Source organism: Polyergus mexicanus, unplaced genomic scaffold (genome assembly GCF_030449975.1).
Source record: "Polyergus mexicanus isolate NDT 795.1 unplaced genomic scaffold, iyPolMexi1.0 SCAF_26, whole genome shotgun sequence".
In the NCBI taxonomy this organism is placed as follows: Eukaryota; Metazoa; Arthropoda; class Insecta; order Hymenoptera; family Formicidae; genus Polyergus; species Polyergus mexicanus.
The window spans coordinates 1,417,435-1,432,035 of record NW_027223346.1 but is presented as its reverse complement, the minus strand read 5'-3'; the positions used below and the strand labels follow the sequence as shown (position 1 = coordinate 1,432,035).

At 34.3% G+C, this 14,601-nt stretch overlaps 1 protein-coding gene and 1 non-coding gene across 4 annotated transcripts in view; one reads left to right on the top strand and one right to left on the bottom strand.

Annotated features, from left to right (window-relative positions):
* LOC138943303 (uncharacterized) overlaps positions 1 to 14,338 on the bottom strand; it is a 32,935-nt gene extending 18,597 nt beyond the window's left edge. For all 3 annotated transcript variants that reach the window (XM_070314012.1, XM_070314013.1, XM_070314014.1), the window contains exon 1: positions 14,005 to 14,338. In XM_070314012.1, coding sequence (XP_070170113.1) covers positions 14,005 to 14,007 — 3 coding nt within the window. In that variant the 5' untranslated portion in view covers positions 14,008 to 14,338. The remainder of the gene's footprint in view (positions 1 to 14,004) is intronic.
* On the top strand, positions 4,256 to 4,327 carry Trnaa-ugc (transfer RNA alanine (anticodon UGC)). The gene has a single exon. It is a non-coding gene; the product is annotated as a tRNA-Ala (tRNA).
* Positions 14,339 to 14,601: the final 263 nt, after the last annotated feature.

Sequence of the window (14,601 nt, the reverse complement as noted above, 5' to 3'; positions counted from 1 at the left end):
AATATTGTAATTTTAGTTCACTTGATAAGGACCAAAACCATATGGTCGAAACGTTGTGTTAACAATCGAACAATAAATTACAATCAACATTGTTGAACAATGTTGATTGTACCGGATTGTCAGACAAGATGTGCATTAATAATAAAAGGTAAAAAGAGCGTTGCGTATTCAAGTAGATCGATTCATAAAAACCCGTCTTGAAGTAATATGTAGAAGATGTATGTTATAATTTACAGATATTATCGATAATATTATCAATAAAGGGGTAGCAGAATGTTAAGGCGGCGATATCATGGAACGCTGTAGGCGCCGATCGGTCGCTCGGACTAATGGTTAATTACCTCTCATATACGCTTATAAGGATGCCATCTCTTTTTACGTCAAGTGGTGTCCAATTTATCGCGCGGAACGAGTTAAACGACCGATGAAGAAATACTTGCGCCCAACGAAGAAGCCCGTCTTCCCGAAGTCGATCGCTTCTTTTTTTTTCTCGGATCAACGATCACAGGCGTCGGTTTCCATTTTCAGTATAGATGGTTCGATCTCGCGAAGACGAAAACCAAAAATTAACAACCGATTCTTCAAAGAATAATACTTGTTTTACATATGTATAATATTTCTAATATTTAAATATTGAAATACTTGTGTCATCAATTTTTATATACAGAATATAAAATACTTGGACAAACTTGCGGAGCAATTTGCAGTCAATTTTCTCTTGAAAGCGTAAATTGTCATAAAAATTATTTAAAATAATTTATTGAAAGATTATTTTCTCTCTCTCTTTCTCTCTCTCTCTCTTACAAACGATTAGAATAAAAGTCCGTGTGTAATGTATATGTATAAATATATTCTTGTGTGAAAATTTAAAATTACTTAATTAAAACTATTAATTTTAAAAGATTTTCACATCGATATGTCATCTTAGAAGAATTTATTCTTTTTCGTTTCTTCTACTATCGCATTGGTGTGAATTTTTTCGAGATAGTGTTTGATGATGTGCTGTTCTTAAGAGACAAATCTTCGCACTTATCTCAATTCAAATGTTTCTCGCGATCGAAATTATTTCCGGAATAATTGGATCGGTCAGCAATCAATTAGAAACTAATCATCGCGTACACGCGTGGCGCATCACGTTATCGCATATTGGAAAGTTTCGCGTAGACTTGAGCTGCATCGAGGGTCGTTTTGTGAGCGTGAGACTTGGAGACGAGTACCCTTAAAATGATTGTGTGCGTGTGCGTGTGCGTTCACGTAACATGGGCGTCGAATATACAAGCTAATCCAATGTCAAGAACAAATATTATTTTATTCGTATTACGCGACAGATTAACTATTCGCATATAAAAATTTCTGGAATGTAATTAGAATCTTATCAGATTTTTCAAAAGAAATCATGTATCTCATTTGGAAAATTGATAAAAATTCATATATCTATTTGAGACAAATCTGAGAATTTTAATCGCAATTTATGCTGCATCTGGGAAAATCTTGGAAAATTTCCGCCCGAGTTGAAAATTTATTAAATCGAGAAAATGATCATTTTAAACATTTCAATGTGTCTGTTTTATCGATTATCCCTGACAAATAATTTTTACACTACTAAAATTAAATTATCACAAAGATAAAGATATATAATAAAGCAATTTTTTTTATTTAAATGTCACAACATTTTTTAAAACACCCGCATTATTTTTACACATCGTCGATATAAACGTGTATAAAGAAAACGTTTATATCGACAATGCGTAAAAATAATGCGGGTGTTTTAAAAAATATCGCCACATTTAAATTGCAATAAAGAATTTTTAGATATAATTACGAATGTTTTTTTTTTTTTTTTTTTTTTTTTTTTTTTTTTTTTCAAAACGAAAAAGAAGAATCGACAGTTTTAGTGGATTTTTGTCTCAAACATTTTGTCGGCGCCCATGCTTTACGTAAACCTGGTTATTTGGTCGCACGTGTCGCGCCATATGCCGCCGTGTGTTTTCACCCCGCGGCTACGCACCGGCGTTACGCACCGATCGTCATTATAAGTTGCATCGAGGGCTGAAAAGATAATTAATCATAAGCACCTCAACCGTAGTACACACGTTAGAACGCGACCCTTCGACGATACGTAATGTTACCCGTCTAATGAATTTATTTGCCGATATCGGATACACAAATAGAACCTCTCGGACAATATAAGTTATTTGCGAAAGCGAGATGAATGTGTGTATGTATGTTGCACCATGTAATATAAATCAAGATTCTAATTCTTATTATATAATTATATTATCTTATTATATTATCTAATTCTCTTATTATATTATCTAATTCTAATTATATATAACAAAATGACGAAAGAGACTATTGCGACAGAAGCTTATAATTTGATAATTTGCTATCTTGAAAAACTCTTGTGCCAAAACACTAGTCCTTAAAATAATCCTCCGATAATTTGCAATTCCTTTGAATTATAGTCAACGAATATAGAATCGAATATCGATGGAGCCAATGTTTTCTCAATTTTCTAAAATATCAGAATATGAAAAATTGAAAACTTGTAATAAGCGATAGAATCTCTCTCGACATTTTTCCAAATTCATTTTCCATGCATTTTAATCCATATAATTCTGTTAAAAAGTCTGACCGATATCCAATTATAAATCTCATAAATTTTTAGTCGTATTTTTTTCGCGACGATAACGCGTGTACAGTACGCCAACTATGTTTATCACCCATACAGCACTGAAGCTTGCAACAACATTGCTGCAACATTGTAATATTGCATATTGCAGTTTAATGTTGCAGAAATATTGCAAAGACATTATTTTACAATATAACTTTAGCAATGTTACAGCAACATTCCAAAAATATTACAAAAAAAGTATTCAATAATCGCTAGTTCATTCGTTTACCACTATGCGGCGCATGTTGCGCTATCTATTTCGCATTTAATTTTTAGTCATGATGATTATATAAAATTTACAAAGAGCGGCTAATAACATTAAAAAGATATAATAACTATTTTTGTTAATTTAAGTCGTATGATATGATCCCAATACAGAGGCTCAGACATTGGACTAAGAATTCTTTTAATAGTTTCCATTCTTATATAAAATCAAAAATTTGATAATAATTTTCTAATATGCAAAAGATACTTCAGATTTTAATAAATAAATTTTGAGATTATATAAAGACGAGAGAGATGTGAAAAAACTCGTATGCGTAAATTCACCACAATCTTTTTGCATCCGGATATCTAAATATTTCGGATACAAAGAAATTGTGAATTTACACAATCGCAAATTGAGTTTTTTCTTATTTCTCTTAGATATTCTCTGTCACTGAAGGAAGTCGAATGTGTACTGAAAAATTTACATTTTATAATTTCGTTATTATTATAATACAGAAAAACTATATACACGCTAGATCCTGACTGTTATAGGCCTAATTTCTTATTATTTTTTTCATATGTTAAGGATATTATGTCGATAAATATATATAAAGCATTATTGCATATATATTATATTGCTGCAATATTATATGCAATATTTCTGTAGGCGGACATTTTACTGTCGCTGCAATATCATAACAATATTGCAGCAACATTTCGCAATGTTTCTGCAATATTGCAATCTTGCAGAAAAATGTTGCTGCAATGTTATTGCAATCTTGCGGTGCTGTATGGGCATAGTCTACCATAGAGGAAGAAACAAAAGGAAAGCTGTTGTAAACACTTGCCCCGCGGATAAACTCCATCCAACAAACGGAACTTGGCTCGATCGCTCTACGAACGAAAGAGCAAAGATTAAGTCACCACCTCCTTCTCCTCCTCTCGAAATTATTGTGCGACGCGAGCATTATTGCGGGATTCTTCGGAAATGATCTAACGATATGGCGCACGTTCCGCTATATCAAAAAAACACACAATGGTGCATTATGCGAGAGTGCGGTATGCGCTCCGATCCGCCCCGGTATAAGACCTTCGCGAGTCCGTTCTCCATAATCCTTTATACGCTCTCTATAATCGAATCTGCCTTTTACTGTTCAAGAAGATTTAAGGCAATTGCCGGCAATAAATGGTTACACGAACTTGCCGATAAAAATCCGGAGCGTATTCGAAAAATATTGTTTTGTTGCTTTTTTCTCTTTCAGAAGATAATAATAAGATAATATCACATATATATTTATCTATTTCGTGTCTTACTCCGAAAGCAATAAAAATAATTACGGTCTCATGATGATCTACTACTAGCTACTCTCGTTCGGGGATGTAGCTCAGTGGTAGAGCGTTCGCTTTGCATGCGAAAGGCCCCGGGTTCGATCCCCGGCATCTCCAATTTTTTTTTTTTTAGTTCGCCAAAGTATAGATATACTTCTCTGTGCCATTAATTCGCCAATGATATGATATAGAATAGTACCAAAATGGATAGAGAGAAAAGATCGTGAAAAACAGCAACGAGCATGTTTTCCTACTTAAAACATCAATCTAATACATTCTTTATTTACGTATTGATATAAAATTTAAATCTTTTTATCGATATATTATACATAGTGCGGAAAGGAAAAAAAAAAAATCAGGTCTATCTTTCTTTTAATGTGTGATAGTCGAATCACATAATATTTAGATAGATCTGCAAAGAGAAAAAACAAAATATGTTTCGAGAAGTGAATGTAAAACAATTTTTAAGAAAAATTAGACATCTCAAGTAAATCAATTATCAGTATCTACTTTTTGAAATCTGCAAACTATATTTGAAATATCTATAAGTCTCATTAAATGCCTATATCATTATTATTATTATTATTATTATTATTATTATTATTATTATTATTATTATTATTATCTTGAATAAAATTCCTCGATTGTTGTTTTATTAAAAGCCTTTCCTAAATTCACTATTTTATTAATTGAATCTTTTTTCGTGAACATAATTTTTTTATATCCATACAAAAGATATGAATAAATTTAATAATAAATTGAATGTTAAAACATCGAACACATACGAATAATATCATTTATCTCATATTTAAAAAATTCATACTTTGATCTCCATTTTAATCAACGATCCATCCATCCATCCATCCGGGAATTATCTCGTTTTCTCTCTTCGTCGAATTTACAATTTGGAATATCTCAATAAAAATTCGTAATTTACGACAGAGTAAAGACTGTAGATAATTCTCAGAGTAGGCAGCCCATTCATAAAAATTTCTCGTGTAATCCCCTCGAGAGATCCCCGAAATGATAATTTCAGAATCCGCACAAGTATATACAAACTCGTTCGTGTTCATCACAATGTCAATGTAACATCATTGGCCAATTACCATTATTGCACAGGCACTCTTTCCAAAACTCTCTCAAACGTACCCACCACCGTACACCACTTCTCCGAAAGATGAACGGGAGACTGATGAAGGGAACGGCGTGTGGGGGAGGGAGTGGAGGAAACGGTCAGGAAGGGCGGGCTACTTAACGGTCGCCGGAACGAATCTCGAAGGCCCCTCTGGACCTTCGGCATGTGGCTTATTATACCCGCTAATAAGCGCAGTATATCGCGTCGATTATCCGCTAAGTATAGGGTCCAAGCCAGAGGGCTATCGGGGGCTATCGGGCCGATGACGGGCACGTCACTGGCATGCACGTAGCCGTAATTCATACGGTTCGCTATAATGGCCATTCTACGTGTATGTATTTCTGGCCGTCCACCCCTCTCGCCACGAGCGAGACAAATAAATGAGAAAATTTATATCTGTGCGGCGGGTCCCCGAAAAGAATCCCGGAGCGGAACCGGACGAGACGTTGCCTGCGCGCCAGAAACGGGAGAAAAACGCCAGTCTTTTAGGATCCCTCGGGGTCTCCTAATTTCTCGCATATGGATTTATTTACACAATCCCTCCTTTCGTAAAAAGAAAAACAAACTTCCGCCCGAAATCGCAAGTTCGAGATCTTGCGAAATTCCAAGACACATAAATAGCTGCCCAATGATCAAGCTATTTATAATTTTAATTTCCCCGTGATGTGTAAGAATGAAATCGTAACTGAGCAGTAGTTTTTATAGAGACTCGACGTAAAATATATAAATATTAACCGTTGCATTTTTGTAAGAAAAACTTTGATACGTGCTAAAGAATCGATATGTCAAACTGATAAACATAAACAGGCTTGCGAGGGATTAAACGGACGTTTAAACGGAAACAGATGCCCGTAGCGTCTGTGTACTTTAAACGTATCCGGTTAACGTGCTCGATATTACCTCTTATCGGTTGCACGTTGCAGAACGCGCCTTGGTGCATCGAGCGATACTAATTTTAACATTTATCCGATTGTGTTGCATGTGTGTGTGTGTGTGTATTCGCGCCGTAAACGTGACGTAGTATGCGCGTAAATTCTTTAAAAGACAGATATTCATCATACAGGATGTGTGCCGGATCATTTAATTCCGATACATTCTTTACTTTCTCCAATTGATGTTTTAATTTCTCTTTTACATTTCTCGAGCATAAGCGATATTTTATTATATTATCGAAGGATATAACGTATTATACGTTTTATAAGACTATTTACTCCTATCGTAACTCTTTTATAAATTCTTTTATAGTAAAAATGGGAACGTGTCTTTCTTCCGATTTTCATCATTTCTTAATCGCTCGTGCATAAAGTGCCGCATTCTAAAAATTAAAGGGCATAACATATGCTCTTGGATTCTATTAGATTCTCGTACAATACAGGAGCGCGTCCTTCGGGAAGAGATCCTGCCCGAACTCGAACGTATTTTTGTTCCATTATCAGGTCGCGAGCGCGACGCGGAATTCTTATGCAAATAGAGGGGCATCGTCGCACGCCTTCGGCAAAGTAAAACCGCGGCGAGACAAGCGCACAAAGGGACGCCAACAAACAACGTACCAGCTGACAATGCCACGGGAGAGAAGACCGGACTAGTCGTCACGCTCGGACGACGTTACACCCGGGGGTTTAAATTTACACCTGGCGCGTACCCCTGCGCTTTGTATCACCGGCCTATGCGACGCCCACGCGTGCATACACATCCATCGGAGACGTTTCGTGTCCGACACGACACTCGAATTAATTTTTTTTCTCAAAAAAAAAAAAAAACCGCTCGCGCATCTCTTTTCGCGACAACGAATTAAAATCCCTGAACTATTGAGTATACTTGTCGAAGAGAGAGATTTTTTTCTTCGGAAAATAAGATATATTATTAAAAATATATAAAAATAAGATATATTATTCGCCAAGATGATCAATTACAATATTGTGTAATCATCGGATCGATTAAAAATATATATTTATTACAATAATTATGTAATATGTTCAATTATCAGGTGTACAACTTTGCTTCCGCCGTTTTTTCCCCGAAATTCGAGACTTTATTGTAAAAAAACTGGTTATATGTCTTTGAGGCGTTTTGAAATTGCTTGTTGAGTCACTCCCAATGATCGTGCCAATTCTTTTTGACTTTGACTCGAGTCTTCGTTAAGTAATGCCTCCAATTCTGCATCTTCGAAAACCTTCTCTCTTCCACCGCTATGCCGGTCTTCGACGTGAAAATCACCGTTCTTCAAGCGCGTTGAAAACACTCGCGACACGTTCTTTCGCTAATAGCGGATTCACCATAAGTATTTGAGAGTATTCGATGAGCCTCAGCCGCAGATTTCTTCATATTGAAGCAGAAAATTAAAACCTCCCGCAAATGACGAGAATTTGGCTCGTAAACTGACATTTTCAATCGAGAATAACTTTATGACGCGGATACAAATCGACTAATGTTTCTATGGGGTTATGTTGACAGATGCCCAAGTTTATCGCATGACGTCTATGATCTATTTATTTCGACCACTATTTCCCGCTAAAGCCATCTATAGGAAAACGGCGGAAGCAAAGTTGTACACCTAATATTATAAATTGATACTTTTTTAACGGAAGGCTCAATTGAATCGATATCTTTTTATCCGCATCGGTTTTGATCACTTTTAAATAATTCTTTATCTCACATTACGGATATCTCAGAGATTCTTATCAAAATTAAATTACAGAAACTTCCATATTCCCAATGTTGGCGTTAATCAAACTTAATTTACGATGATGGCAACGCGATGTAACGCAGGTTTAAGCGCGAATTCGATGTATAATTTCGACAATTAGCGAGTTCGCCGAAGCCAACGAGGCTCGAAATAATCGATTCCGCCGTGCAACCGCTAAAGAAATGCCCTTTTTAATTCGATGATTCGGCCGAACGAAGTCTGTATAGCGAGAGTCGTTGAACGGATATATCGCAGGCAATTTTTAACGGCGCGATATAAATAGGCGCCGCTCAGGCCGAATTCAGGAAAAGTTTGCCGTAGTCGAAGCAGCACGGAAGTGTAAAACATAGAGCACACCAGTTTCTGCGTTATTTTATTTAAAGCCGTGCGAATTTCCTCTCGCTATTACTCGGTGAACATTTTATTTTGCCATCACGATCACCCATACATAATTATCGAATAAACAAGATTTATACATACGTAGAAATTTCTGAAATATACGATTAACCAATCCTATTCCCTGTATATTTCATGTACAATATTCGAGAAATTATATTATTATTATTTTATTAGAGACAAAATTGTTTAAGAAAAATTAATTTAGATTTTATTTAGCGAATATTGAAAGATTCTCTTTTTTTCCTGTCGCAATATTAACTTCAATATAAAATATCCTGATAATTAAAACTCAAATCCCATTTCTGTTAAAACAAAATTCATTAGAAATTGATGGAAGAGTAACGCGTTTTGCTATTTATATTACGAAATATGTGTTGAAGCTTAATATTATTTTTCTTTTTTTAAATTTTGTAATTTTCGATATGAAATATTTTCATCAGCAAGAGAAATCGATTACAAATTGATAAAATTTAATAAATACAAATGGAATAAAATTTTTAATTCCATAAGGATTCCATGCATCGCATATATTACAATTATAGAATTACCAAGCATGATTATAGTTAAATGTACGCGATTTGCATCGTAAATGACGTGGCAAAGTAGGACGTGAATTATCAAACTATATCTCTCTTATAGAAAAGCTTTCCTATACGAGCAGAGGAAGAGATATAATGTAAAGAGAATATGATACACTTTAGCTATGATATCGATTATGCTACTCAAGATTATATACTCACTGTCTCAAAACTTTCAATTGCATTAAATGTAAAACTATACACACACAGTACGTTTTACTCTGGTAAGAGGCCATGATATAGAAGTCGTAGAAACATTGTCTAGAGTTAAAAATAATTACATGTAATTCTATAAAATTATATCTTGAAATCTTTTTCTTAAATCTAGAAGAGAGTCGACTACAAACATTAAATATAGTTATATGAACTCTTATTATCGTATAGTTCAATATATTAATAGTGTCCCGCGGATATAACGTTTACGGAATATTGTATTTTTCTCAAGCTTCAAAATTTTTTTCATAAATTAAGACGCATTGATTGCAAATTTTTAATAAAACATAAGTAATTTGCGGAATATAATTTAAATTAAAATACAAGATAATGTCAAACGCATTCATATTAATTGCATAATTTGTAAAAACAACGTGATTCTAAACATCTACAATTGAACGTAAGTTTTTATTTAATTTTATATAATAAAATCTATATAAAATGTAAATAAATATTCTAATTATATATATTAAATCCAACGCAAAAATCAATAACTTTATTTCTTGCTTTCAATACATTTTCTTAGTATCGATAATATTAACTTCCAATATCTATTCACGTTTTATATAGAATTTATTATATAAAATCATAATTAAGGGACGTTCAGTCTTAGATATTTAGAGTTATCACAAAAGGAAGGTCATAAGAGTTTCAATCCTCCCGTTATATGTTCTCTGATATATCGTATAAAATGTGTCTAATACAGTTATGAATAATGGTTATTAAACTTTTCATGTTTTATAATTTATTAATATTGTTCAAGGTACTTTAGAGACATGTAGAATGAAGTCTCATTGTCAGCCTTGACGACACAATCGTAAAATGCAGCTGTTCCATGTAAGTTTATTCGTTATAATTCCTGATATCTCATAGTGAACAGCATGTGATTTACGTAAAAGACTATATATTGCTAATAATATGTATGTGCAACAGAAACATAGTCTTACAACGGTACCCTGTCCAAAAATATTGTCTACAACTTGTTATTTCAATCATGTGAACAAATGATGGCAATTAAAATTATAAACAAAATTTTAGTTAAATGTTACATTATTCTTTCTGTGATGCTTTCTGTAAAATATTTTATTATATTATTATATGCATGTGCCTATATGTATATATACACGTAATAAGATGCAAGATATGTGTGTACATGTGCGTTATTGCTAGTTTATTAATAACTAATAATAAAAAATATAAAATAAATACATAAAAATGAATAAAGAATATATACGTATTGTGTATATAAAAATTCATAATACATGTAACGCTATAATAAATAATCGTAATATTTATACGCATATCGATAAAGAGAATCAATTCGTTTTCCATGTGTTTCAAAGAGAAATTGATTTATGCAAGCTAAATCAAGCTGCTCAAATATAACGTATGGTAAAAGAAATTGCGTGCACGTTCAAATCGACTACTATTAAAAATTCCGAAAACTCTCACAATAATCTCTTATAATTTATCATCATGGTATGACGATCGATTCGAGATCGCTGCGTACATGTGCGAAACAGTGCAACCTTGTTGGAGCCCTCGATTTTTTTTTTTTTTTTTTTTTTTTTTTTTGCGTGCAATCGCGATAATTTCATCGTGAGAAGGAGAGGTCAACACTTACGGACTAGCAGTGTGCAAAATTTGATAGACCATCGAAAACTCTCACAATAATCTCTTATAATTTATCATCGTGGTATGACGATCGATTCGAGATCGCTGCGTACATGTGCGAAACAGTGCAACCTTGTTGGAGCCCTCGAATTTCTTTTTTTTTTTTTTTTTTGCGTGCAATCGCGATAATTTCATCGTGAGAAGGAGAGGTCAACACTTACGGACTAGCAGTGTGCAAAATTTGATAGACCATCGTGTCGATAAATGAATAATAAAATTACATCCAGATTTTTATATCGTTCGATAAAATATCACGTCTGATAGAATGATACTTCTTTCCACCTCGGGTTCCTTTAGCAGGTGATACTAAAAAGCACAAACTTTTAATATGAGCATATACTCTTTTAAAAAAGTAGTCCATTCGACGAACGCACATGGTACATATGCGTTATATAAAGTAGGTTTCATACCGTAGGGTCAATGCTTTAGTTTTGCGTAACGCGGACATCCAATCGGTTGCATTATCAAAATAGAAAAATCTTCTTTTATAATACATTACGATCTGCACAATCTCAACATAAATATTTAAATAATTTGATATCTAATAAAGATGAAATTTAATTTTCGCGTGATTTATGGAACAATAACATTTAATCAGGAACGAAAGGTTCGCATAATCGAACAATTATGTCTTGAAATACAAAAAAATGTATACGTTCTGTGAGAGAAAATGTTGATACAACAAAAACTGTAGTAATAATTTTACACAGTTTTTTATACTTTATGAATTTCTACTTTACATATCTTTTTGATATAACCGTTTTAGTGCAGTTGCTTTCTTTTTGCGTTTCATATTATCTAATTGTACGATCTATTTATCTAAAGCAACGAACGCGCTTCAAAATAACTGAAAATATTGATTACTTAGAGACACGTTTTTCTTTCTTATCTGTTTCGCGTCATTTCTAATCTAGCGTTTTGTTACATTCGTAATTTAAATATACAGGGTGTCCCATTTTAAAGGACCCACTCAAATATCTCAGAAACACTGCGTTAAATCGAAAAATGTTTCAAACAAAAGTTGTGTGGCTTCAAGGGGGCCATAAGATGGTGACAATTATTTGACCTTGGAAAATCATTTGAAGGTCATGTGAAGGTCAACTTTAAAATCTTAAATAGAAACCCTTATTTTTTATTTAATATTCTTGTAGCTGACATCGAGAGCTTTCCAAAACACTATAATAAACTATTTTTTTATTCAGTACTTTTTGAGTTATTTTATATTTTATAATCTGACATCTTTTGATATAAAAAATTAAATATCTCATAAAATATTCAGTTTTCGATAATCCTACCGTAATACTTTTATGTACAGAATAATGAGACAAATCAATTAGTGCAAAAAAAAAAACAAATAATTGTTTAAAAAAATACATCGTTAATAATTTTTTTAAAAACTATTATTTTTTTATACTAATTGATTTGTATCATTATTCTGTAATGATACAAATCACGTAGTCAAAATGGGACACCCTGTATGTGACCTACATCAAAATGAATGAACAAACGTTCGATTAAACGGTGTTCTACTGTAATGCAATACATCAATGATCGACACGGTAAAAGAAAAATCTATAATTTTCTTTCAACGAATGAAGGAATCGATATCGAAAAAAAAAAAAAAAATCGATCTTGCTTTACCGATGGACAAAAAAAAACCACGCCATTCTAAATAGCAACGTACTCGCAACGCGAGACCGCGATCGGGGCTATCGCCCGGAAGCACCAGAGAGATTAATGTTACGATGAGAAAAACGCGCGCTCCTTCTCTCGACGCGAATTGCGACAATTCAATGGGCCGTGGTGACCGTGCGGTTGCATTTTCCAATGGAGCAAACGCTATATAGTAAACTTTCTTCACCCGGAAGCGATTTCGCGCTCCTTACGCGATATAAATGTACAAAATAATACTCAAGATAATACTTCTTCCCCCACTTTTTTTTTTTTTTTTTTAACGGACTAAAACTGTTCCTGCGATGGATTAAAAAAAAAAAGTAGATTGAAAATATGCGTAATATAGTTCGCATCGAAATAAATTGAACTTTACAAATTAACTTAGAAATCATATATAATGGAAAATGTATATCGTCAAATAATTAAATAATAATCTAGCCGGAAATATACATTTAAATAAATATATATTTTTCTTCTTTAACCTAGTCGTTTTGTTTGTTACGTTTTAATCTTTTTCTAGATAAACGATTTATCCATCGAGATATTACATTTCGTTTCAATTTCACTGAAGAAAAGAGTTGACCCATTTTTACGCACATCGGTTTTTTTTTATTGGAAGATATTGCAACATTTTCTTGTAAAATAATATCGACTTCCCACCCAGTAAATAAATAATAACACGAATTATTACGCATGTGTTGTTTTTTAATTTAATTTGTCGAAATTTTTGAATCTCTCTCTCTCTCTCTCTCTCTCTCTCTCTCTACTAAAAAATACACGCGAATACCAATTCATATCACGTTGCACTTTCTACAATTGTGAATGAAAAAGCGCAGCGTGCTGGAGCATGCGCGACGATAATAAAGAAAATAAGAAGCAGAGAAAGAGAGAGAGATAATGTGTAAAAAATGCACAACGCATGCGCGACGAAATTTCGCGCGCTTTATCGCGCGTGACGATTTTAAACCGTCGCGCATACAGTGGCGAATCTTTTTATTTTTCATGATGCACCATCAATTTTCCACCGATATTTGACGATGCGAGGAATATCATAGCCATCCGCTTAATGACCTCGATCTTTAAAATCAATCGAAAAATATTTATTTCTATAAATTTAAATTACGTGTGTGTAATACGGCTTAAAGGAGTTGGTAGTATTGACATATAGTACTGGATTCTTTTCTATAGCTCTTTCTATTATATATATAATAGCTTAAAATTCTCGATAGCCGATTATGAGAATTGAAGATAATGAAAGAATCGAAATGAAAAGAATTTCAACAATTGCAAGATCGATCCCCGGTATTTCGAGCATTAGAGAGAAATTTCAATGTCACAAAATAAACACACACACACACATATACACCTATTAATTTCCTTTATATTTCGCTCATTCTTTCTAGATAAATTTTACTAAACATATCTTGCGACTTACCATCGACTCCTCACGAAAATATCATGTTCGCCGTCGACGCAAATCCTCCGTGAAGCGCGAAATTCGCTACCGGCGCCCCTCTTGCTTTTATCTCCGGGGGAGCAGGACAGAGAGAGAGAGAGCGAGACGGATAGATCTCCCCTCGAGAGCGAGCGTGTCAAACGAGCGAGAAATCGCCGAGCGTATCATCCGATCACATCTTGACGAAACGAATTTCGCTCGATAGTAACAAGCGATATAATTTCGACCGGGCGAGAACGCTCGCACTCTCGTGACAAACCGACGCGCGCGTCGCTCCTCTCCACGCAACTGACCGACGTCGCGTGTCGCGTACGAATGGTCGTGCGTCATGCGACGCGTCGCGACTCACTTCGCTCTTCCAGTCCTCGCTCCCGTTGTCGCGTACACAATCCCCCGGCAACCAATCAGGTGCGCCGGCCGACGCGTCGGCCGACCAATCGCGCGCCCGCCGCTCATGCGCCGGCGCGATTCACCAGACCAACGGTGTGTAAACGAAGATCCTTCGTGCCATATCAATACCGACGTATTGCTATCGATATATTCGATGGTGATAAATAGGAGAATCTTCCGCGCGAT